Below are 23983 nucleotides of genomic sequence, written 5' to 3' on the forward strand. Positions count from 1 at the left end.
GAAAGCTGCTAATACCAATGGATGATTAAGACTCAGTAATATTTAAAAAAAACACAAAAAAACAAAAGACTGTGTAACAGACTCAGTTCTCCTTTTCTCCCTCCTTCGGCCTCGCCAAATGAGGAAAGGCGGTCAAAAGACTGTGTAACAGACTCAGTTCTCCTTTTCTCCCTCCTTCGGCCTCGCCAAATGAGGAAAGGCGGTCAAAATGTTGTAGGGCCTCAAGTCCTGCCTGGTCAATATCCCTACCACCGGAGGCACCTATGATTGGAGCACCAAAAATATCAGGTTAGTTTTTTAAATTAGTAAGTGACCATCTTGAATACTCGTATCACGTATGCAAGTTTCGTTTTATTTTTGGAAAGAAAAAATTGTAGGAATTAAATGAAGTTTGATGAGAGATGCTAAATTCGAAATACTTAAAACATGGAGTGTTATCACATTTATTCTTGTGTATTTGAATGGTATTAAAACTTAATAAATGATATTGCGTTTTATTTGACCTATGATAAAAGAATTTAAAAGAATCTTTCGGGATGAACTCACCCCCCCTCCTGCAAACTTGGGCACAATGAGCAAATGGCGGAGTCCCATCTGCCTGAAAAGCACCATGGCTTTTGCTACGGACATGCTCTCCATCACAGTAAAAGGCGTTGTATTGGTGAGAGGATGCAAATCAACGTACATCTCCATTTCCTCCCTCGCCACAGCCACCTCCTCAAATTTTCCTTCCCTTTCAGCCAGTTCAATCGAGGTAAATTTCTCTCTCACTTCCCACTCTTCTGTTCTCCTTTTCTCGCTCAAGAACCACTTTTTCTTCAGAACTTGGAGAAGGTGAGCTCTGAGGATTATTCCATGTAGTTCTGTTGCCCCATTGCCTACTCCCACCTGTGCCACCACGCCCCCATCTACAATTGGGAAACCGTTGTGTGTGGTATTTTTGAGGACATCCACAATACGAGCCACCTTTTCTACTCCACACAGGGTGACCACCTGTGGCTTGACATCAGCAAGCTCCCCAACGGTAAGATTTCTCATAAATGGTTCTGGATTTGCATCCAAGAAAGGCAAGCCTTTCAAGTGCAGTATAATTTCATAGATGCTTGGATTGAAACTGTCTCCAACAGTTTTGGCAATTAGGAGGACAATCATCGTTATGGGTAGCAAAAGAAGGTTGTTGGTGAGTTCGAGGAATATCACACAAAGTGAAACAGTCATCCTCATTGAGCCAGCCATGAGCGAGGCTGCCCCAAGCACGGCAAAAAGTCCTTGATCAATATTTGTATAAGACCCCATGGCAATACCTAGCAGACGGCCATAACCTGAGCCCATGAGGATGATTGGGAGGAAGAGTCCGGAAGGCACGGCAATGCCAAAGGTAAACAGTCCTAAGATACAGTAGAGTGCAAAGAAGATTAGAAGGGAGGGGATTTGATATTCTGTAGGAGTGTTCGTGGAGAAGATGTGTCGGACGGCATCATCATTGGTGGCAAGGAGTAGAGTGGCAAGGTCATTGTAGTAACCAGCCGGGCAGTTAAATTGCTTGAAGTTGCCGGAGCTTCCATTGGTGGGGCATTCCGTTTCTGAAAGGGAGGAGCCACAAGGCTGGCATTTGGCTAGAAAAGGGAGACCATATTGGCACGCTGAGGTGAAGACTGCGACAGTGACACTTAGAAGGAGCTTATGTAGTCGTCCCTTCCTGCAACAACACAGACAAAAGCAGCCAATGTCAGTTTGAGTTGAGTCCTCGTGACAGAAATAGTGTAGGTTCATAGTCTGACTCGATCAAATTACTCCAATAAACTTGGGCCAGCCGAGTCCAGGGGTTGAATGTTGTGGTGTTGAGTTGTCTCTAAAACTCACTTCAAGTTTATGGTTTGGCAGGTTTGCAGCAAACTATGTGAACTTAACTCGAGCATAGCTTTGGCTTTCTTCTGGTGTTTGCATAGTAGTAACAAGAATGAGATTGGATATTTATTATGCTTACTGATTGATGAAACTGTAGAGTCTGAGGACCTTGTGAAGTAAATAGTTGTAAAGGCTTCCCAAAACTCCACCAATAATGCCGATCACAACAACTGGGATGATATCCATCACACAATATGTAATAGTAACGTTGCTCACGTCAAACATAATAAGCCCACCTGTTCCGAAGAGTCCACATTCTCCAGAACTGCATATCTGAATAAAAGCCCTTAGCACAACCGCAACAACTGCTGTGCTGAAAAATGTTCTCCAGAGGAGAGCACTCCTCCACCACGTAGCAACCTCTTCTAGGGAAAATAGGACACCACCCACCGGAGCTCGGAAAGCTGCACAAACACCCGAGGAAGCACCACAGGTGATAAGATCACGGCGGTCCCTATCGTTGTTGAAGTAGCGAAGCCAGCGCCATTTAAGCCGGTAATTACTAGGCCCTCCTTGGCCCAATAAAGAAGCAATGCAGGCGCCAATGTGTACCAGGGGTCCTTCCTTTCCTAGATCTAGTCCAGCAGCGACTGCTCCGATGCTTCCAAATATCTATTCCAGTGAATGGATTTCAGGCCGCTTAGCCAATAATAAACAGGCTTGAGAAAAAAATAAAATAACATACACAAGTGGCATTTAGCATTGCTTCAGAAAAATAAAAAAAACAAAAAAAAAATAAAAAGTAAAAGGAATTTAACATTGCTCATAACTCTCTGAACTGGATTCTGAATCTCTGATAATGCACATTAGGTATATATATACATGTCGCTAGATTCGCTAGATCATCCGATAATGCACACCTAAGTATTAGACGAATGTCACTCACTGGATTCTTTTTTGTTTCCCCCAATCATGTATCACAGGATCTAAGGTTATTATTGCATCAAGTCCATCCTAATCCTTTCTTTAAATGTTCTTCTCTCCCCTGAATAAATCCTATTAGATTAATTAAAATGTACATTTCCTTGTCGATCAGGCGTTGACAAATACTGAAAACTCCATCCCCCTCCCTCTCTCAAATACAGAACTTCCTTGTCTATCAGGATTAGAATCCATGAAGATTATTTCTTATTGGAGATAAATCCCATCTGAAGAAACTTGCATTCTGGTAGTGATTCTTCCTCCCAAATCAGAATCATTTGCATCCGCGATTTAAAAAACAAAAAAAACATACGGGTTCTTACATGTGGAAAAGTCAACCCACCTTGACGATCAATGTTGCAGCGCCAAACATGTTGGGAGTGTCGACTCCATTAAGATAAGCTTTGATTTCTGGTATCCCTGGCCCCGCTGCAGTCGGCGCAAAACAGACGCACAGAACAGCAGCAAACAGAGCCAGAAGAAAATTAGCCGCAGTGAAAAAGATGAACCCCGTCAAATACCTGCACCAAATTCAAAATAGATCATACAATTTCAAGTGTAGAAGTTACGACATTGGTCGCAGGAGCTGTTACGGATAGAAAATGAAATAGAAACGAGAAGAAATATCATCGAACCTTTTCTTCTGAATCAAGTGAATAACGGCAAGAAGTTTGTAGCCAGCAATGTTCTCAATCGCAAGATTGATGAGGGTAGCAATCAAACCAGTAAGAAGTCCAACAAGGAATGCCAGCGTCCACTTCAAAAATATATACTGCAGCACTTGAACTTTGGATCTGCTTCTCCAGTCATGCTTGAATAGATCATTCTCATTGATCCTGCATCAAACCCACTTCAGAATATCATCTACATGAATATATGTTTCTTGGGGGAAGTAGCACAAAAGATAGAAGGAAGAGACGAAAAGAAGATTACTCATAGTCCAAGCTCTCTATATAGGAAACTTTGGCTCCAACCATAGCCAGTGGATTGGAGGAAAGAGTTCGGCTTCTCTTGAGGAGTGGCTGGTTTAGAGGTTTGCTTTCTGGATCTCTATCTTCTTCTGCTGCTTCTTCCATGTCGTGGATGGTCTTTGCATGATCTGCAACTTGGCTTGACTCTTCCTCCATTGGAGCAATACAAGTAAATTGTCTCTGTTCGTGGAAAATACGAGACCGCTGGGGGGGGGGGGGGGGGGGGAGGGGGGGGAGCTGTACGTAATGTTGCAATCAACATGGCCATATATACTTGTTTGGTCGTACGTACTGAGGTATTATTTTTTTTATAATTATTAAAAGACATTTTATTTTGTTTCTGTATAAACATATAAGAACAGTGACATTGATATGAAGAAGTATATTAATATCATCAAGGTTTATGGGCATCATGTATTCCGACATCATCGGATAATGAGGCTTGGACTCTTGGAAATAAATGAGTCTGGTCTCAAGTCTTTTTCATTTGCAATACCATTTCCGATGGATTCAAGCTTTCTTGAAATGTAATCTCCATTTTTGCTTTTAACCACTTCACTATAGGGGACAAGATTGCACTGATCTCCATGCATCCATGCAGTAACAAATTTTACATTTTTTTTTTCAAGAAATTAAATTGCTATTGATATTTAGAAATAATTAAACAAAATAACATGATTTATTTATAAATAAGATTACTCTTTCATTAGAGGGATGCATAATAATATTAATATTGAGGAAATAAAACGATTATTTAGTGTCAAATCACTGTCAAGATCTCCTTCCATTATATATATACATATATAACAAACACACAGACACATACACACACCACACCAATTGATTCAGAACATATCCAACAAAAAAAAGACAGAAAATCTGCGGACAATCATTTTCTTACGTAATCCAGATCAATACATTTAGCCTATTCGGATGTTATATTTTTATGACCAATTGAAGGTATGATTGCCACATTTTCACATGTTTTTGCCGTCTCAAAGTACTCTCAATCTTCTCTTTCTCTCTGACAGATAAGCACCAACACGAAAACAGCTCAAGTAAATGACACGTTGATGACTACGATCAGTGGAATGGTCAGATTAACGGTGCAAATAAACCGGCCCTTGGGGTGTTCGAAACGACCATCTTATCCACGGATTTTATAGAGGCGTAATTAAAATATTATAATGAATGAAAATAATTATATATATATATATATATATGCTCCAAGATGCGGATTTCACAAAGGCATCAACATGCATGGGACCCCATCTTGATATCATCGCCTGCTTCTTCTTCTTCAATCACTCTCGACCAAATAATTCCAAATCTACCAATTAAAAAGGGGAAATATTCTGTATTTTTTTTTTCATTTTTTATTACTATTTATCAATCAATGAAAGATGACGCGTGGTGTTATGAGGCACGTGGCAAACATCAGTGCTTCATGATCCACAGACAAGTGAATCACAACAGAATTATCGTTTCTTGTATATGATTTGGATTGATAAATAAGATAAGATGGTTTTAGATAAAAATTAAAAATTAAATAAAATATTATTAAAAATTATTTTTTAATATTATTATTATTTTAAATTTTAAAAATATCAAATTATTTATTATATTTTATTTAAAAATTTAAAAAAATTATAACAATAAAATGAAATAAAGCATAATTTCTAAATCCAAACCAATCTTAAATCTCGTTAAAAAAAATTGTACTGATTGAAAATCATGACTTGGACACTCTAAATTTATATATAGAATTACTCATCGATCTCGCGGTTATATATGTATCCACAACATTTTATTTGTAATGATCCATTCATGGAGCCATGTTTTGGTTTAAATTACTCAAAAAGTATTTCTATCGTGGACCAAAGAATAATATATAATAAAAAGTAGCGCAACCATCTATATATAAAACTTAATAATTGAACACGTGACTCGTGAGGAAGAAAACTAACCCCAATTTCCGTTACTTTAATTGGTCAATAAGTCGTCTCTACCAAATCACAGCAAGCCCACTACAATTTTGACCGTTGTTAATTATCACAACTAAAGTCCGGTTTGGTTCCAAGTTATCTCATTTAATCTCAACGTTTAAATATTATTTAAATATAAATATTTTTTAATTTTTTCATCTAATCATTATCTGATCATTACAATTTTTTTAAAATTTTAAATAAAATATAAAAAAATAATTCAATTTTTTTAAACCTCAAAATAAAAATAATATGAAAAAATTATATTATAACTCTTTTAACTTTATAATTTTTTATTTAACTTTTTCTTTCTCTTTTTCCAAAAATCTTAAAATTTTTTAACTTAAATCATTTCACAAATTATCTCACTATTATTTATATATATTTTTTATCTTATCTGTATAACCAAACGAGACATAAGTTCAACCTGATTTACAGTACGTCTAAAATATCATTATTAATCTAAGCACATATGGTTTCATGCATTATTTTTTATTTTACTATTATTTACATAATTTTCATCTCATCTCTTTCCTCAAGCGTCCCTTAACAGTACTCAGTATCAAAATCTTAAACATGATTGGGTTAAAATTTCTTTGTGAAATTGAAACAACAATTACCCACCTTATAACATGTGGTTCAATTTGGAGCTTCCAAGAGGATAGGAAAAAGAGAAAAAACTAGATCAATATATATTCCGTCAAAGTACTCTTGTCACAAGTTGAGAGAATCTTTTTCTATTAAAATTATTCTGCACTTAAGGAATGAATTGAAAACATTTTGTAAACGAGAAAGTTAATAACACTTGAGAATCGGCCTCTTTAATTCCCCATATATAGAATCGTGGGATTTTTTTTTTCCCAAATAACATAAATCTATTTTATAGTTTCTAAAATCTTTAAAACAAGAAATTTTAACCTACTCTAGAATTTGAAAAAACGACTTCAAAAATTTACAAAACTTGCAAATTTTTAGATGGTGCCAAAAATATTTTTAGATCGAAAAAGTATAAAAGTTTTAACTATATGTTCTTCTTCAATAATTATTTTCAAAAATTAATGTTTGATTCTAGTTCTTTCAGTCACTCTAAAACATGTTTTAGATTGTTTATATATAGTTTATAAGAAGTGCTGCATCCATATATGGCTCACTCTCACGTATGGTTGGCTACATATGTTTGCATGCGTAGGCCAACGTGCATGTGTTCAGTGATGGTGTCTGAAGACTATGAACTCATTCAGATTCTAAATTGGGCTTCCTTGCTGAATAAATATATAAAGAAATTGGGCTTTTTTTTTTAACCGATTTGGCAGGTATAAAGATGTATGCCTTTTTCTTAGGCCTAATTGCATGGCATGGGTTGCTAATTTGCAGAGATATAGAAAGAAGGCAATAATATTGATGCTGCTCGAATTGGACTACTCATCCAACCAAATACGCCATTCTCGATTGGTAAACAACAAATATTGGCAGCAGTAACATAGCCACATTCTATAACAATATCATGATAACCGGCGGCCAGCAACCGATCGAGAACAATTATTAATACATGAGAAACCAAACGACGTCCAACAATTACTAGGGCATTGCGGTCAGCAATCCCACATGCACACAAACAACATGCATGCACCAACAAAGAAAGAAAATTCTAGATCGGACCTCACACACAAATTTCGATCGGACCATGATCGCCACCCTCTTGCTTCATGAAGTTAGCATTAGTTGCTCGAGGGCCTGCTTCTGCTTGATGGGCACCATCATCGCCTGCCTCTTGCCCCACTGGGTTGTCGTTAGATGCTTGAGGGCTTGCTTCTGCTCGACGAGTTCGATTGAAAGTCTGTTTGAATAAGCTGCCATATAACATCTCGAGAGAGATACCATGAACGAGCAATTCAGTAGTGATCAGTGGAAATAAGTCGTGTAATGCCCTAATAGTATATAAAGTTAGCATAACCCATCCAACGGGAGGGAAGAGGATCAGTGCTAGTAAAATACTGGTCAGAACACCCGAAATTCCGCAGAGAATCCGAGCGGCAAGGAGGTACCTCGTGTTTCGAACTGGCCGGGTTATCTCCATAAATGCCACGAAGTAAACACAGACGGCTGCAATGACAAGTGACATGATTGTACCGTGTGTCTGGAATGGAGCAGTGTCTGAGTTCTGACACTTTAATTGAAGAAGGTTACCTAATACTTGAATGAGAGGTTGGATAGTGGCTAGGAATTTGATGGAGAAACCAGAGAATACTCCAGCTTGGTCGCTGCAAATCAAACCAAGAATGTAGAATTGTTAGTTGTTTCCACCAATATCAGAAAGTTGAATTAAACACTCATTGAAAGCTCATAAATTCATAATCGATTAAAATTGTTTCTTCAGGACTAGTCCACCTTGCTTGGGCTATTTAGCGTTGCCCGTCAGTCGTCACTTCGACTGGTCCGGGGTCGACCAGTGGGGATCGGCACCAGTACCACTGGATCCAGAGCGCATCATGATCATGAAATTAAGTACGAAAACGATCGGTAGAACTAGGAGCAAAGCGAAAAAATGTAAGATCAAGGCAAAGAAATAATTACTAACCCCTCGAGACGAAGATTTGCCAAGTTTACGTCCATTATTTCTCGTATTCTCACTGTGTTGTGTACGTTAGGGACTCGAAGAACGAGGAGGAGATATCTATATCCCTATGAGAGAGGGAAGGAAGAATCCGAAGAAATATACAGATAATATGGCATGAGCAGTTCTGTTCGTTAATTTATAGAACAGTTTCAGCTTGACTTTGTGATCGAAGAGAATTGACATAAAGAAAAAAAGATATTCAACCTTCTACCATTCACACAATTTCCACACGCCACATTATTTTAATTTTTTTTATTAAATATTTGATATATGGATAATAAATAGAATAATTTAATTAATTTAAAAATAATAAATTTTTAAAAAAATATTAAAAAATAATATAATGTGGGAAGGTTGAGAAGTCAGACAAAAATTAGTGCAGTATCTTTGCTTGTAGACCTTGACCTATATATCCACTAGTTCGATATTGTACTACAGTCAGATGTGGATCATAATCTACTACATTTGGATTTCGTTACACATTTCAAATGAGATTGAGATCAGATGTTTTGTTAAAATTAAAAAAAATATATTATTAAAATATAATTTTTTAATATTAGTTTTATTTTAAAATTTGAAAAATTGAATTGTTTATTATATTTTTTGTGAAAATTTATAAAAATTATAATTATTATATAAGATGAGATGAGAAAGTTTAGGTTTGGATATCCAAGCCAGTTTTTTTGGCATTTTTCCTGTTATTGGGAAAGAATTTCACGCTGTCAATATTGTTTTTTTCTTTTGGGACTACCATGAGAAAAAATTGCACATGGCATGACATTGTTAGAAATCATTTATAATTGAGTAATGCAAAATATAGCGTTAAAGTGAACAAGTTTCAAGCTTTTTTTTTTTTTTTTAAGGAAGAAAAAAAGAAATTCCTTAAAAAAAATATTTTTCATATTAATCCCAAATTTATCTTTTTTTTTCTTTTTTTTTTTTTTTTTTAATGTATGAGACTTGCACGAATATTTATAAATGTTATGTCATTAATTTCTCTTTATAATTTGGAGACTCCCGCACTTCTAAATTATTAAATTATTATGCGTATGAGAACTTTAAGGGCATGAGGGTACTAGGCTACTAGCTAGGAAACCACCCTTGCTTTACTTTCCTGTTGCTGCTAAGAACATTGACATCGGTCTAGAGAGGTTCAAAATTTGATTAAAAGTTAAGATTTTCGCTTAAGTCAAAACCATTATAGATATTAATCCATATTCAATTATCTATCTTAAAGTTAAAATAATAATATAATATTATATATTTTAATAATAATGTTTAATTTTTTTATATTTTGTAAATACACTCTATATTTTAATTAATAATTTAATTTTTACTTACAATTATTGTTTTCTAATTATTTTTTTCCTCAACCAATTATCCAACAAATACACTCGGAAGAGAAAAAAAAAAAAAAGAAAAGGGGGAATTGAACAGTAGAATTGTAGAACAGTAAAACTTGGAAAATACTTTTAGACTTAAAAAATATTTTAGAGATAAACATTAGAACTTCAAACTTGGAGTATTAGTTTGACTTTACTGTAACTCAAAAGTGAAGCATTGAAAACTCCAATGCAGACCACTTTAAAAAAAAGTTAGACAAAATTTAACTAGGCATGCACTAGCATTTCAGTGCTCTAAGATGTTTGATGTTTATGTGGAAACGCCTTAAAACTTTCCATACCCTCAATTTTTGTAGCTAGGAGAAATGGTTACAAATACATATCATTAAAGTAAATTTATGAACTGATATAATTTTATATGATATATTAGATTTAATTTGTAATAAAAATAGTTTTATAATCTAATGTAATTCATCAAATTATTTTAATTTGTGAATTTACTTTTATAGAATTTCACCAAAACATTTCTATTTTTGTGGGAATAGTATTGGAGGACGATGAATTTTTACATATGCTGAAAGGGACATATATTAATGACTAGCTGATCAAACAAGAAGCTCTACAATTTTGAATACAATAAAAGGTAGACCTTGGAAACAAAACATGCACTAATTAACCCATTGAAACTATAAGAAAATTGTTTATTTGTGATCAGTTACTTTTTACGAAAATGATTATATTTGTTAAAAATAAGTTTATTTTTAACATAAATAGATATTCTCGTCACAGATAATCCATCTTAAATGCTCATAAAGATAGACAATTTGTCCTCGAATTTACGTACACCTTTATAAGTAGAACGTGCTTGAGTCAGCATGCATGTATATTCTTGTCTGCTGCCACTCATGACCTAATTACTCCAAACTTTCCTTCAACATGGGTCATGATTCCAAGCTTTCCTTCAACGTAAGTGACAACCGATCGAGCGAAGCAATATTTATGGGAGAGATAATGGGAAAATTAGCAACCTTGTCTTCCTTTTTATTATTTTGATAGAGGCGGGATTTTGAATTAATTGGACTGGCCGATCGAATTTACAGTACTTTTAGTAGACGGTGAGCCAGTATGCTACTCTTGGCCGTTCTTCATTCACCACGGAGAATTCCAAACCTTTCAGCTTTAACACATAAATAAGGCCGTGATGATGAGCAGTGCAAAATAGAGATCATGGAATCAGAGATCATCTTAAAAAAAGCAAGCTTGCATGCATGCATGCCTTAGATCCTTTTTTATTATATATTTTGATAAGAGGGGAATTGAGAAATTAGTGAACAAAACAGACTCACTTAATTTTCATAAAATATTTGTTTCACAAGTATCACGTAAATAGTACTATGTAATCTGCATGTTATAAACTAATTATAAGTAAAGCTTTATCTTAAGGTCTCGTTTGTTAATTTTGTAAATAAAATAATTAGATTAATTGAGATAAAAATTAAAAATTAAATAAAATATATTCTAAAATATTATTAGAATATATTTTTTAATATTTTTTTTTATTTTAAAATTTAAATAAATTAAATTATTTATTTTATTTTATATAAAAATTTATAATAATTAGAGCATAAGGATGAAAAATTTTACGAAAAGTAACTAGGTCCTAGTTGTGCATAAACTGTACTGTTTTGGCGTGTCTAATTTGGAATCAGAAGTCTAGCTTTGATTTTGTCGGTTCTTTCGACAGGACATTTTTTCTTTGTGCGCCTTGGTTAAAAGGGGTTGGAAAAAAGCAACTTCGGATATGCATGAACGTGCATGCCGCATGGCGATCGAGACTCGAGAGAGTTGCTTTAACAAAGGAGCTTTGTTAATCATATTTCTATTTTTTTTAAATAAATAAAAGTTACTTTAACAATAAAAAAGACTTATATCAAGTCTATTTATGCCTTGTTGAATTTTTAAAATAAAACAAAGTTCTTTTGATTTGCGTTGAATAAAAAAAACAAAAAAAAAAAAAGAGTAATGGCCACGGCTTAGAGCATTTTCATCGGAATATTCGAATCTAAAATTAAAACCGCTTTTTACCTATTAGACATTAAAATCACATGCATCGGATTATACAATAACAAATTTTGTAGCCTTTAACTACAATAATTGAAAAGAAAATATCAAATTTAGTTGTAACTGTATAATCATCAAATTCTTATTTTATTAATTTATTGTAACTCTCCCTCTCTCTTCTCTCTCATAGATATATCCCAATAGCTTTAATTTCGTCTTGCACCAGATCCAGTAACTTTAATTTCATGAGTTAAATTAATTAAATAATTAAAAAATTAAATATTGTTAATTAAAATTAAAGTCATGATAAAATTAAATTAATTAAAAATATCCAAATTAAATAATATTTTTTTAGGTTAATATTATTTTATTACTATATAATGAATAAATAAATAATTTAATATAGAGATTTGATGTAAATGGAATTGTCAAATTAAATTCGTATCATATTATTTTATTATTATATCTTCTATATATAAAAAGTGTGTATGAAACGGAAAATCTTATTTTAACGGTTTTTCTTGTTTTTCCGTTAAAGTTAACACCGTTTGTTTTAACGTTTTGGCACATAAAATGAAGACATAAATATTGAGAGAGATAGCATTCAATGTTGTTATATGATTTATTAATCTCAATAATTATAATACTTAATAGTTTATATAATAATAAGTAATTAAATATTAGTTATTATATTTTTCTCTTTCTCCTTAACATATACACGTGTATTAGGTGCATAAGACGTGAATCCCTAAGTATAATATACGTGTATTATACGTTTCATTAACTCAGATTATTGAGTATTCCAAATTTAAAAATCTCATATAATATATAATACAAGTGTGTTTAATCAAAGTATTTTTTTTCCCCATGGTTGTAGGACGTAGCTTCCACTAAGTCATATTCCATACGTGGGCTTGCTATGATAAACACGTGACAAATGCCGTGATCCTTGAGCTAATCAAAAAAGAGTAAATTCGGCCAACAATTTCAAAATATATTTTATGATTTATATATATGCTATATATAGAAAATATTATACCACAAATTTTATAAAAAGATTATGTTTTAACTTTATGTTGTCCCTGATCGACTCAACCAACAGCAAAATAAGAATTTCAATGTTGTCTCTATTGATTGTCTACAGGATGACATAAATTGATGAATTATAATACAAACATCAAACGACACATATTTTGAACTATCATTTGTGTTAGACTTTTATTAAATTTTTCGTATACATCTTTGCTAAAATTATAGATGTTATAAACATGTATTGGATTATATGATATTTTGAACTAATTTTTTTTTATTTTCTCCAATATGCCTTAAATTATTAAGTGACATCAATAATTTTTATAAAATATATATTATTTTTTACAAATAATCATTTCATAAAATTAGATAAACGTGCTTTGCACGTTACTCCCACCTAGTAATAATAAAAATAGTTAATCCAACGTAGAGATTTATGTGAATGGAATAGTCAATATCCAAATTTATCTTATATTCATCAAAAGTGTCATTTACATATGCATAATCAAATAACAATGTTCTTAAGAGCACTTCATACCAGTGCTTTAACTATCTCAACACAGGAAATATATGTATTTCATACCAGGTCAAATATCAATCGTACTAATGTATTTCGGTCAATACCGACTAGTTTTCAATGTATCAATCGAAATTAATGAATTTTTATAATTAATATAAAATTTTCATTTTTTTCCGTAATTTTCACTCAGATGATCACATCTGAAGATTATTTTCTTAACTTTTTTTAATCCCATTTTCTCGATGACTGAAAATCAAATCCATACTCTCATTTTCGTGATGAAGATGAGTGATTATTTTTTAAAATAGTTGGATTGAGAACTTAAAAGTATTATTAAGTTTTATAAATCAAAAACTCTATGTGCAATCACTTTTACGTACTCTTTTATGCACTTTATTGATGTAATTAATTTTGTATTAAAAAAATTAATAGAACCAACTACATCAGTAGAGTGTGTAAGGAGTGTATAAAAATTATTGTATGTAACATTACTCTTTATAAATATGTTTTAACTTTTTAAAACTTACATTAATGTTATTTTAATCTAATTTATACATATATAATTAATTTATTATATATAAACTATTCTAAAATAGTTCCGATATTAAAATATTTCTTTATACTACCTTAATCAAAACGGCGACCAGTATTCAATATTATGCATCAGGCGCACGATTATCAAACAATCATAATAGATTTTCATTATTAATTAATGTGATACTTCGTACCGAATAATAAAGGTCAGTACTGGCCGAGTGGCCGGTATATAGAATTCTACAATATTATTTAAAATTGAGAAATTTTTAATCTTTATATATAATTATTTCGGACGTCATAGACTCATACTGATCGGTAATTAAGGCAATCATGAGATGGATAGCGCAAGGGACATGGGGAGACCTAGGTGTAGTGATCACCTAACTATCTTTTAGTCAAAATTGGATTAGGAATTCACTTTTTTTTTTCCCCCTTTAACGGAGTTAGTCACTTTTTAATATCACTAAATAATAAATTATAAAAAATAATAATAAATATTCTAAATCTATCACTATTTCATTTAAATATCTATTTATAATTTTTATTTATTTTAATTCTAATAATAATTAAAATATTTATTCCTTATTAAAAAATTACACACTAATTTTTTAACATTTATAATATTCATAGATATATAATTTTCTAACCATCTCCATTCCCGTCTCTTACATATTTTCTTACATATTTCCATTCTCGTTTTTCTTTGCATTCACATTACCTATTTACAAATTTTTAATTTAATTTAATTTTATTCTTTTTAAACTAATTCAATTTTTTTACTCATCATTCATATATCACACATTTGATAGAAAAATAAAAATAAAAATAAATGTAATATATGATATATGAAGATGAAGGAGAAAATTTTCGGCTTGCAATTATAAAGAATGCATGCTGGGCTATTTGGAAAGGAAAAATATAGTTACAAGTACAATTATGCACTAATCTGTGCATCAATATGATGTGATTGGTTAAAAAATAGATTTTATTAAAAAGAGTATTAATTTAAATTTTAAGTATGAATGAATCAGTATTGGTACACAGATTAGTACGCAACCGTACTTGTATATAACAAAACTCCTTTGGAAATAAAGCAACCTGTTCCTATTCGTGTTCTGATTCCAAATGGGTACAAAATGCTAACATTATACAACATGTCTCAATGAATCGAGAATAAAGTATATTAATATCTATATCTTAGAATATATATATATATATATGTGTGTGTGTGTGTGTGTTTGTTTTCTTTCCCCGGCTTATATTTGGGTTAGGCAACAACATAAACAAGTCAAGAAAAAAATTTGAGACCTTTTATAACATAGAAGTTGATTCTTTTATGGTCAAATTAATATAGAGCAGGATTTTAGTTGGACTGAAATTGGGCGTGACAATAATTACAGAGCAAACGAGAAGTTGGTCAAAAAGTTACTGATGAAAATGGCACTTCAAGGAAACTAGTCGGTTGTGGCTAGTTATTTTCGCTAAAAATGATTATTTTTTATTAAAATAAGTATGTTTTGATTGTAAATAATTATTTTTATCATATATAATTCGGTACAAATGTTATTTTTTCTTGTAGTGTGGTCAAAAGTCGCTAGAATTTTCAATATATATTTCAAACTCAGGAAATAAAGCACCATGCATATTTAAATTCCAAACAGATCCAAAAGGCAAAAAAAAAAAAACTATTTATACTCAAAAATCCTAATAACCATCACTATCAGCGATTGACATACCCAAACAATGCATGCACACAGCTGATCCTTTGTCAGCACAAGTACTAGTGAACACAATGTAAATAAAGAAAGCAATCGGTTGATATTAAAGGAAACAAGTAAAGGAATTATGTGGTTATTTCTTGGGTTGAGATTTAGATCATGAGTAAACATGAATTGTTGGGACATTTTCTAAAAAAAGTAAAAATGTGAGCAATGGTAGTTGTAATAGTTATAGTTATATATATATATATATAGAAAGCAATCCAGATAGTAGTTATGCATAATGTCACAATACAGACACCCAAATGGGTCACTTTTTGGTCCAACAGTAGACCACTATTTTAGTTGTCTCTATTTTATGAGAGCGAGGGGAGTGGTTGAGGACCAAACCAATACTCACGTTTTAGAAAAAAAGAACCTAAGCATTTCTGTTAAGAAAGGGATTTATCAAAGCCTATTGAACAGTCTTTTTACTTTGTCAAAGGAGAGTGGAGCCCCATGTCCCTCTTCTACTGACCTGTGTGAATTGTGATTAGGTAGGTTAGGGGTCATTCAAAAGTACATCTCTAAACTCATAGCTGCTGTAATAATCCAAAAATGTCCATGAAAAGTAGTAGTCATGATAAAATTAGGCCATAATCACTCCTTGATTGGGCAGTCCCTTTGAAACAGACTGTCTCAATGTTCTGTTTTTGATTTGGCAAATCCAATACTAAACTCTTATTTGGAGTATCTGAACTTCTTCAAACTTGTGATCACGTGATCCATGTTTTTATACAGCTATAGAATTAATCTTCCTTCTGCATTATAAACAGCTTGAAATTACTAGTTTATCATGTCTTTTCAGCCAAGTTTTTGCATAAATTTTCACTTGGGCTTTTCATTGGCTGACAGTACTGTCATAGACTAATGGCAAGGTTGTCAAATGCCATTGCAGCATTGCTATTTTCCTTCCCTTCCATTTTCCCTTTTATAATCGACTTTTCTTGACAACCAAAAGTTAGAAGTTAGAAGAATGTTAGCATGCCAATGAATAATCCTGAATAGGATCAAAATTTCCTGCAATTTTTTTATCTGAATATTTTCTAAAATTCAGCAAGAAATAGATACAGTATGTGGACTTTATCATTAACTATGCCACTTTTATTGGGAGGAACAAAAAATTGGAGTTGAAAAAGCTCAAAGATTTTTTATTTTAACCTGTTGAGCATCCATAAAATTATAATAATAATACACAACCACAGCCTTGGATGATCCTAGTCCCATGGGGCACCAGCCTCACCACTTACATTAGAAGACAAATGTCGTTGTCACTGAGCCAGACTTGAGAGTTGCTGGAACCAGTGGAAAATTAAGTGATTTAATTATTTATGAGGCTGTAAATAAGTAGAGTACACTCTTTTTAAAGGTAAGAGTACTGGACCCACCACTGCACATGACAGCATCCATCGTCATTCCAATTCTCAAAGTAGAACATCCATGAGAACTGATTAGATTATAATCTCACAAGGAACATTCACAAATTGGTCGAACGGGAACATTCAAGATATTAGCAAAGAGGATCTCTCTCTCTCTCTCTCTCTCTCTCTCTCTCTCTCTCTCTCTCACACACACACACACACACACATAAAGAGAAATCACACTGCTATGGTTTTGCATTTTGAACTCACAAAAATTTTCTACTCAAGCTCAGTGTCTTACAACTCGAGAGGACTAATTTTAGGCATTCAAAAATATGTAATTAAAAAGGAAATTTACAATCACAATTAATAGCAATATTTACAGAAATAAAAGACTGATTCTAAAATCATGAGAGGCACAAAATCTGGTTATATTTATGGTTCATAGCTAGGCTTGAGTTGGCACTTATTTGATTTCTTTAGTTTCCATAATATGCCCCCGCAAGAACGGGCTCCATCAGATAGACCGATCTTGTTTCATAGGTAGTTTGTCCTTTGTCTTGAAAATGGCTTGGTAATTAAGTAAATCTGTGAGGTGGTCAGTGGTGTGAACATGACGAACATGAAGAATTTTTTTCTCAACCAAATCTCGCACAAAGTGAATGTCTATCTAGATGTGCTTCATCCTTGAATGCTGGACAAGATTAAAACTTAGCTATGTTGCACCCAAGTTATCACACAAAAGTATAGGTGGCTGTGATAATATAAACTTCATTTCTAGGAATAAAGATAGCAGCCACATGGACTTTGTTGCAGCCATTACTAAAGTCCTATACTCAGCTTTGGTTGATGATCGTGCAATAGCACGTTGCTTTTTAGAGCTCTATGAAATGGGTGTGTGACCAAGGAAGAGGAGATAAGCTAAAGTTGATTTTCAATCATCTAAACTACCAGCCCAATCAACATCTGAAAAACATGTGAGTGTTGGACTTGATGTTTTTATGATATTTATGCCATGAAAGATGGTGTTCTTCAAGTAATGCAGCAGTCTTTTAGTGGCGGTCTAGTGGGTCTGTGTGGGACTATGCATAAATTGTGAGAGTTTATTCACTGCAAAACTTATATCAGGTCGAGTTAAGGATAGGTATTGCAATGCGCCAATCACTCTACGATATTCAGTTGAATCAACTGATGAGGAACTATCTGCCAGCTGTAGAGAAACCGAGGTAGAGAGAGGAGTCGTGACATCCTTAGCTCCATCCATTCTTGTTTTAGCTAGTATCTCTCGTATATAAACTACAACAAAAGAGGCCTTTTGCGGCGATTTTCATTTCACCGCAAAAGAAATCACTACAAATGTGCCTTAATTGCGACGTTTTTTCATTTCGCCGTTAAATTCTGATGAAAAATTTATTGTGTAATCTTTTGCGGCGACATTATACCTATTGTGACCGCTTTTATCATCGCAATAAATAATTTTTACTGTAGAGACATATTCTTTTCGGCAACAAAGAAAAATCGCCACAAAATCAAGACCTTGCGGCGATTTTTTGTCGCTGTAAATAAAAAGCGCTAGGAAAAGGATTTGAATAACGAGTTTGATGACGACTTGTCGCCACAAGTTATTGCGGCAACTTTTATTTTTTTACGGCGATAACTGACTGCTGGTGATCAAGTAAAGAATATTTTGCGGCGACAAAACTACCGCCAAAAACAAGACTATTATTGCTACAAAATGATTTGTAACTAATTTTTGCTCGCACGGAGAATAACAGGTACAACATTTATTTGTGACTAATAAATTCTTATTTGCTGCGATATTAAATCGTGGGAAATAGCCACAGATAAGACCTGATTAGCCTTACTTTTTTCTTCACCTCTTTTATCTTCCCCGCAGCCCAATACTCCTTTCTCCTCTGGTAGTTTTCTGCTGCCTCTTCTCCCGTATCTGTCTCTCTCTCACACGACTCCGGCCTGAGCACTCTCTTTGTCCATCGCTGCCTCGAACTCCTCCCACTGACTCTATCTATCCGATGAGTCTCTGCCCCACTGTCGCGACACCACTGTCTAGTAAGCTCTCTCCCTCCGTTCATCCGTTTCTCTCACTCTCCCTCTCTCGATTTCGTCTTTAATGCTTTAAAACTTAAATTTCTTGTGGTTGGTTGAGATTTGAAGTTTGATTTTACATAAGTTCCAGAGATTTCGTATTTGAAATTTTGGGTGGTAAAAATTTAGGGTTTATGGGTTCTGTTACAAGAGGAGGATTAGAGGTGAGTCGAGTTGGTTCTACAAAGAAAATAGCATAAAAGAAGAGAATATAAAATCAATTGACTAGTAGTGAGAGATAGAGAAACCGAATTAAGGAAAAAGCAAACGCAGCCTTTAGCCAACCAAATCAAAGGTATACCTTTCTTTGTGATGATCAACGAGAGTTTTCAAGCTTTGGGACAACAAAGAAAAAAGATCCTTAGATACAAAGAAAGAGTGAGAAAGATAGGGTAGATTGATGACTTTTTCAAAAGGGTAGCACTAAGGCAAAATGCATATTATTATAGAAAACTTGCAGCAAAAGCAATGGACCAACATATTGTTCATTGCCTTTTTGCTAGGAATATTTAATTTATTCTTAAAAGTTTACATAAAACTTATATGATAAATATGTTGTGATATAATTATGAGAAACATAGTGGTCATGAAGTTTTACTTCATTTCTAGGAGAACTTAACAATGGTGGTTAGGTCGTTTATTATATATGCTTTGTGATTGCCATAATATCCATTGTTTGGAAACTAAAAATTGATTGCCATAATATATAAGTTCCAGAGAATATATTAGATGTTGTGAGGCAATTCTACTAAAATAGATGGGTATGGAAGTTTGTATTCACACAACATTGTTAGCAAACCCAGACTTAAAATAGATGGAGTACCTTGTACCTGATTTTTTTTTTTTCTTTTTACGATAAAAAATGGTGAAAGTTTATAGTCAATGATCCCTGTACATTTTTTGTAAATGCTTATATGTGTTCAATTGCTAACATGTTGACTTCACTCACCCCTTATTTACAGTAGTGCTGACTGTCTTCGCCCCATATAAAATGCACACTTGTATTGCTTCTCGACATGCAAGTGCTGAATATAAGGGTAGCACTAAGGCTTGATGCCTATCCTTTGTGTAAAAGATACTTGTGTTCTTCACTTGATATATATAGCCCTGTTATTAGATTAACATGATTAAACTTTGCCTACCCAAAGAGGAATCTATGCGATCGTTGACCATGTTGATTCTAGGTTCTGGAAACAAAAAACGCAGCTGGTAGAAGAATGTATGTGGATCATCTTCCAATGGTATTCTTCTAGCCCTCTATCGTATTTACATGATTATTTAATTTTGTATCTTGGAACTGTACTGGTAAAAATGGGTTATCTGGATGTATTCTTGGAACTGATTGATGAAATGTCTTGCCAAGACTCTTCCTCCTCGTCTCTGACCTCTTGAGCCTTTTTAGTTTGTAAATTCCTGTTGGAACTTGCTAGAATATATGTTTTTCTTGCATATCAAAGATCTATGAGATACCAGGGAAGGTCAGTCCTATTTTGTTTTCGAGGAGATACTACAATATTTATTGCTTTATGTATTTTTTGGGACAGGTTCTAGATGATATAAATATTCATATGTTTGTAATTTGTATAAATATCCACTAGGGAAAGTTGTAACTTGCAAATATGTCAAATAAGACATCTTTCTAGAGGTAAGACTTCCAAAGTGTTTATTCCATTCTTTTGCCTCTGTGTTAGGCATACTGATGAAACTTGGATATATAATATGTATTTATATATATATATCTATGGTAACCTTGTATGAGAGGTTAGATATATATCTTTAATTAGTAACCTTGTATTACCCCGGTTGCAAGTTAATAATATCTTTAGTCTATCTGTTTAGTGCAAAAAAAACATAATAATATTTTATTTTTTAATTTTAAAAAAAACTATTTACGGCGAGTAACTTTTGCCGGAAATAGTTTTTGATATTTAACAGGCTATTTCTGGCGAATTATAACAGCAGCAAATAGAACACAGCTAAGTTTTTAACCATGGTTTGATCCTCAGATTTTTGGCGATTTCAATACTATCTATGGCGAATATTAATCGCCAGAAATAATGAAAAAAATATGCTGCGATTCCATTCTGGTGAAAAATTTGGGCATTTGTGACGCTGATTTTTCCACAGATCACCTGCGGTCATGAAATCGCAACTAAATGATTTTTGCTACGATTTTGAGACTTTTTGCTACGAAAGTACACCGCGGCAAATACTAGTATTTGTTGTAGTGATACTTATGCTGAGTTAGAAGCAAGCCGTCTTTGGTAGGAATGACCTCAACACCGAGGAAAAAATGTAAGGACCCCAAATCTTTGATAGAGAATTTCTGTCCAAGTTGATCAATAACGCTTGTAACAAATGTTGAATTGTTTCCAATGAGAATCAAATTATCGACATAAACTAAGCAATAGGTAAGTGTGGAACCATCATGAAACACAAACAAAGAAGAGTCAGATTTAGCATTGATGAAACCAAATTCTAAGAGTGCCTTTTTGAGAGTAGAATACCAAGCACGAGGTGCTTGTTTTAGCCCATATATTGCCTTTGTAAGGCAGCAAACATGATTTGATTTTTCTAGACTTCTAAAACCAAGTGGTTGCTTCATATACACTTTTTCAGTGAGATGCCCATGAAGAAATGCATTATTGACGTCTAATTGCCTTAGAGACCAACCTTACATAACAGCAAGGGTTAAAACAGTGCTTATGGTGATTGGTTTTACGATAGGACTAAATGTCTCTTTGTAATCTAGTCCGAGTCTCTGATTGAACCCTTTGGCAACGAGTTTGGCCTTGAAACGATGAACAGATCCATCAGCATGCCTCTTAATCCGAAACACCCACTTACAGCCAACAATATTACAATTAGTGGGAGGTGGTACTAGTTGCCATGTGTTGTAATGCATTAACGTAGTCAATTCAAAGGACATGGCATCACGCCATCTAGAATCAATGAGTGCTTCAGTAACACTCGTGGGTTACAGGGAGGGTGAAAGAGGGTGATTAGTGACTACAAAAGATCTTTTTGGCTTATAGATATTATTCATGGATCAGGTAGTCATTCCGTGGGTGCGAATTTCATTATTCCCAGAGACAATAGGTTCATGCACTTTTAATGGAGAAACATGGCTCGAAACTAAGGTAGGAGGAGAGAGGGTACTTACCTGGAGAGGAGGCAGTTCAGGGGAGAGGAGGCAATTCAGGGGATGAGCCATTCACATACGAAGGTGAGACTTCAGCACCCACTTCAAGATTCGGTAGGACCGATTGGAGGTAAGAGGACTTGCGGCAATGAGATCGTGACAAAGGAGTCTTCGGCGACCGATGGAGGTGAGATGGGTATGGGATTGTTAGGGTTTGATTTTTGAAAAGGGAAATTCCCTTCGTGGAATATGACATGCCGAGAGCGAAAAACCTTTCGGGTAGTGGGCTCAAGGCAGAGATACGCATTTTGGGAGAGAGAGTAACCCACGAATGTGCATGGTTGAGCCTTGGGCTCAAGTTTATGTTTACTATAGGGCCTAGTTAATGGATAACATAGGCAGCCAAATTGCTTGAGCTTGAGGTAATTTGGAATTTGTTTGAACAATTTTTCAAATGGAGATTGATTGTTCAAAGTTGAGGTGGGCATTCGATTTATGAGATAGGGAGCGGTTTGAAATGTGTATGGCCAATATGAGAGAGAAATGTGAGCATCCGTGAGTAAGGTGAGATCAGTCTCAATAAGATGGCGATGTTGTCTTTCAGACATATTATTTTGTTGTGGAGTGTGGAGAGCAGTTGTGTAATGACTAATCCCATGAACGGAAACGTAAGATTTGAGGCCAATATATTCCACACCATTATTAGAATAAAGAATCTTAATTTTTATGTTAAACTTATTTTCCACAAGATTTCAGAATTGCGGAAAAGTTGTTGTAACATTGGATTTATGAGTCATGGGATAAAGCCAAATGTACTTGGTATAGTGGTCAACAAAAATAACATAATGTTTTGAGCCATCAATACCAATTTCATGAGATGGGCCCTAAACATTCGTGTAAATCAATTCCATTGGAGCAATGCTAGTAAGACCATGAGTATTAAAAGGTTGACGATGTGCTTTATTTTGAGAATATGAAGTACAAAGAGATAAATGTCCATTTTATTGGTGGGAAAAGAAAAAGCATGAATTAAATGGTGGACCAATTTTGATGATGGATGACCAAGTCTGTTGTGCCATCCATCGGTGGTAGTACATTCATGAACATAGGCAACGACATTTTTGGAGTTTGGTGGTAGATGCTCTGGAAATAGGTACACTCCGTCTTCACATTCACCTTTGAGTAGTGTCGCCCCCGTGATCCGACCCTTCACCAAAAAATAAGTAGGATGAAATTCAAGATAAACATTATTATGCTTGGTAAAGTGGTGAACAGAAATAAGATTTTTTTGAATTGTGGGAACATAAAGGGTATCACGTAAATGAAAGATACAATTAGACGATGTAAGGGATAGTGAACCAATATGAGACATGGGTAAACCTGATCCATCACCAATTACCACTTCATCAGTACCATCATATTCAGAATTAATCGACAAATTAGAAAGATCGGTGGTCATATTGTGACATGCTGCCAAGTCAACTAGTCACTTATGATTTTTTGCTTGTGAGGATGCTGCACAGTTTGCAGTGAATTCAGCGAAAGACATTTTTGAGCAATTTTTAACCGTATGGCCCACCTAATCACACCATTGGCACTTAGGCTTATATTTCCTCTGGCCCAAAGTTGAGGGCCCATTTATGTGGTGCCCATTGTTGCTGCAAATCTTTTTGGAGAAAGACTTAGGGCTCGATTTATGCTATTTAGGGGCACCTCCTTACC

The 23983-nt window shown here is 33.9% G+C and overlaps 2 protein-coding genes across 6 annotated transcripts; both read right to left on the bottom strand.

Annotated features, from left to right (window-relative positions):
- Positions 1–22: 22 nt before the first annotated feature.
- On the bottom strand, positions 23–4006 carry LOC122302735 (chloride channel protein CLC-b). The gene is made up of 6 exons (XM_043114139.1): positions 3763–4006; positions 3465–3665; positions 3173–3350; positions 1988–2520; positions 547–1699; positions 23–261 (listed from the first exon to the last, which is right to left on the bottom strand). The coding sequence occupies exons 1-6, from the start codon at positions 3954–3956 to the stop codon at positions 154–156; spliced, it is 2367 nt and encodes a 788-aa protein (XP_042970073.1). The 5' UTR covers positions 3957–4006; the 3' UTR covers positions 23–153.
- Positions 4007–7234: 3228 nt separating this feature from the next.
- On the bottom strand, positions 7235–8496 carry LOC122305719. Of its 5 annotated transcripts, XM_043118284.1 has the most exons (4): positions 8364–8496; positions 7973–8046; positions 7831–7888; positions 7235–7635 (listed from the first exon to the last, which is right to left on the bottom strand). In XM_043118284.1, exons 1-4 carry the CDS (start codon positions 8396–8398, stop codon positions 7446–7448), a joined length of 357 nt encoding a protein of 118 aa, XP_042974218.1. In that variant the 5' UTR covers positions 8399–8496; the 3' UTR covers positions 7235–7445. The 5 variants fall into 5 exon arrangements, 4 of the variants coding, with proteins under 4 accessions (XP_042974218.1, XP_042974216.1, XP_042974217.1 ...); XM_043118282.1 differs by having other exon boundaries at positions 7235–7888; XM_043118283.1 differs by having other exon boundaries at positions 7831–8046.
- Between the last annotated feature and the right edge of the window lie 15487 nt (positions 8497–23983).

This window comes from Carya illinoinensis, chromosome 3 (assembly GCF_018687715.1).
Source record: "Carya illinoinensis cultivar Pawnee chromosome 3, C.illinoinensisPawnee_v1, whole genome shotgun sequence".
Lineage (NCBI taxonomy): Eukaryota > Viridiplantae > Streptophyta > Magnoliopsida > Fagales > Juglandaceae > Carya > Carya illinoinensis.

Bases quoted from the DNA above. Each gene is read 5' to 3' on its own strand.
- LOC122302735 (XM_043114139.1), bottom strand. From the start codon at position 3,956: ATGGAGGAAGAGTCAAGCCAAGTTGCAGATCATGCAAAGACCATCCAC. The intron at 3,666-3,762 runs GTAATCTTCTTT...GGTTTGATGCAG, and splicing joins ATAGAGAGCTTGGACTATGA to GATCAATGAGAATGATCTAT. The intron at 3,351-3,464 runs GTTCGATGATAT...AATTTGGTGCAG, and splicing joins CACTTGATTCAGAAGAAAAG to GTATTTGACGGGGTTCATCT.
- LOC122305719 (XM_043118281.1), bottom strand. From the start codon at position 8,398: ATGGACGTAAACTTGGCAAATCTTCGTCTCGAGGG. The intron at 8,047-8,363 runs GTTAGTAATTAT...TTTGATTTGCAG, and splicing joins GCAAATCTTCGTCTCGAGGG to CGACCAAGCTGGAGTATTCT.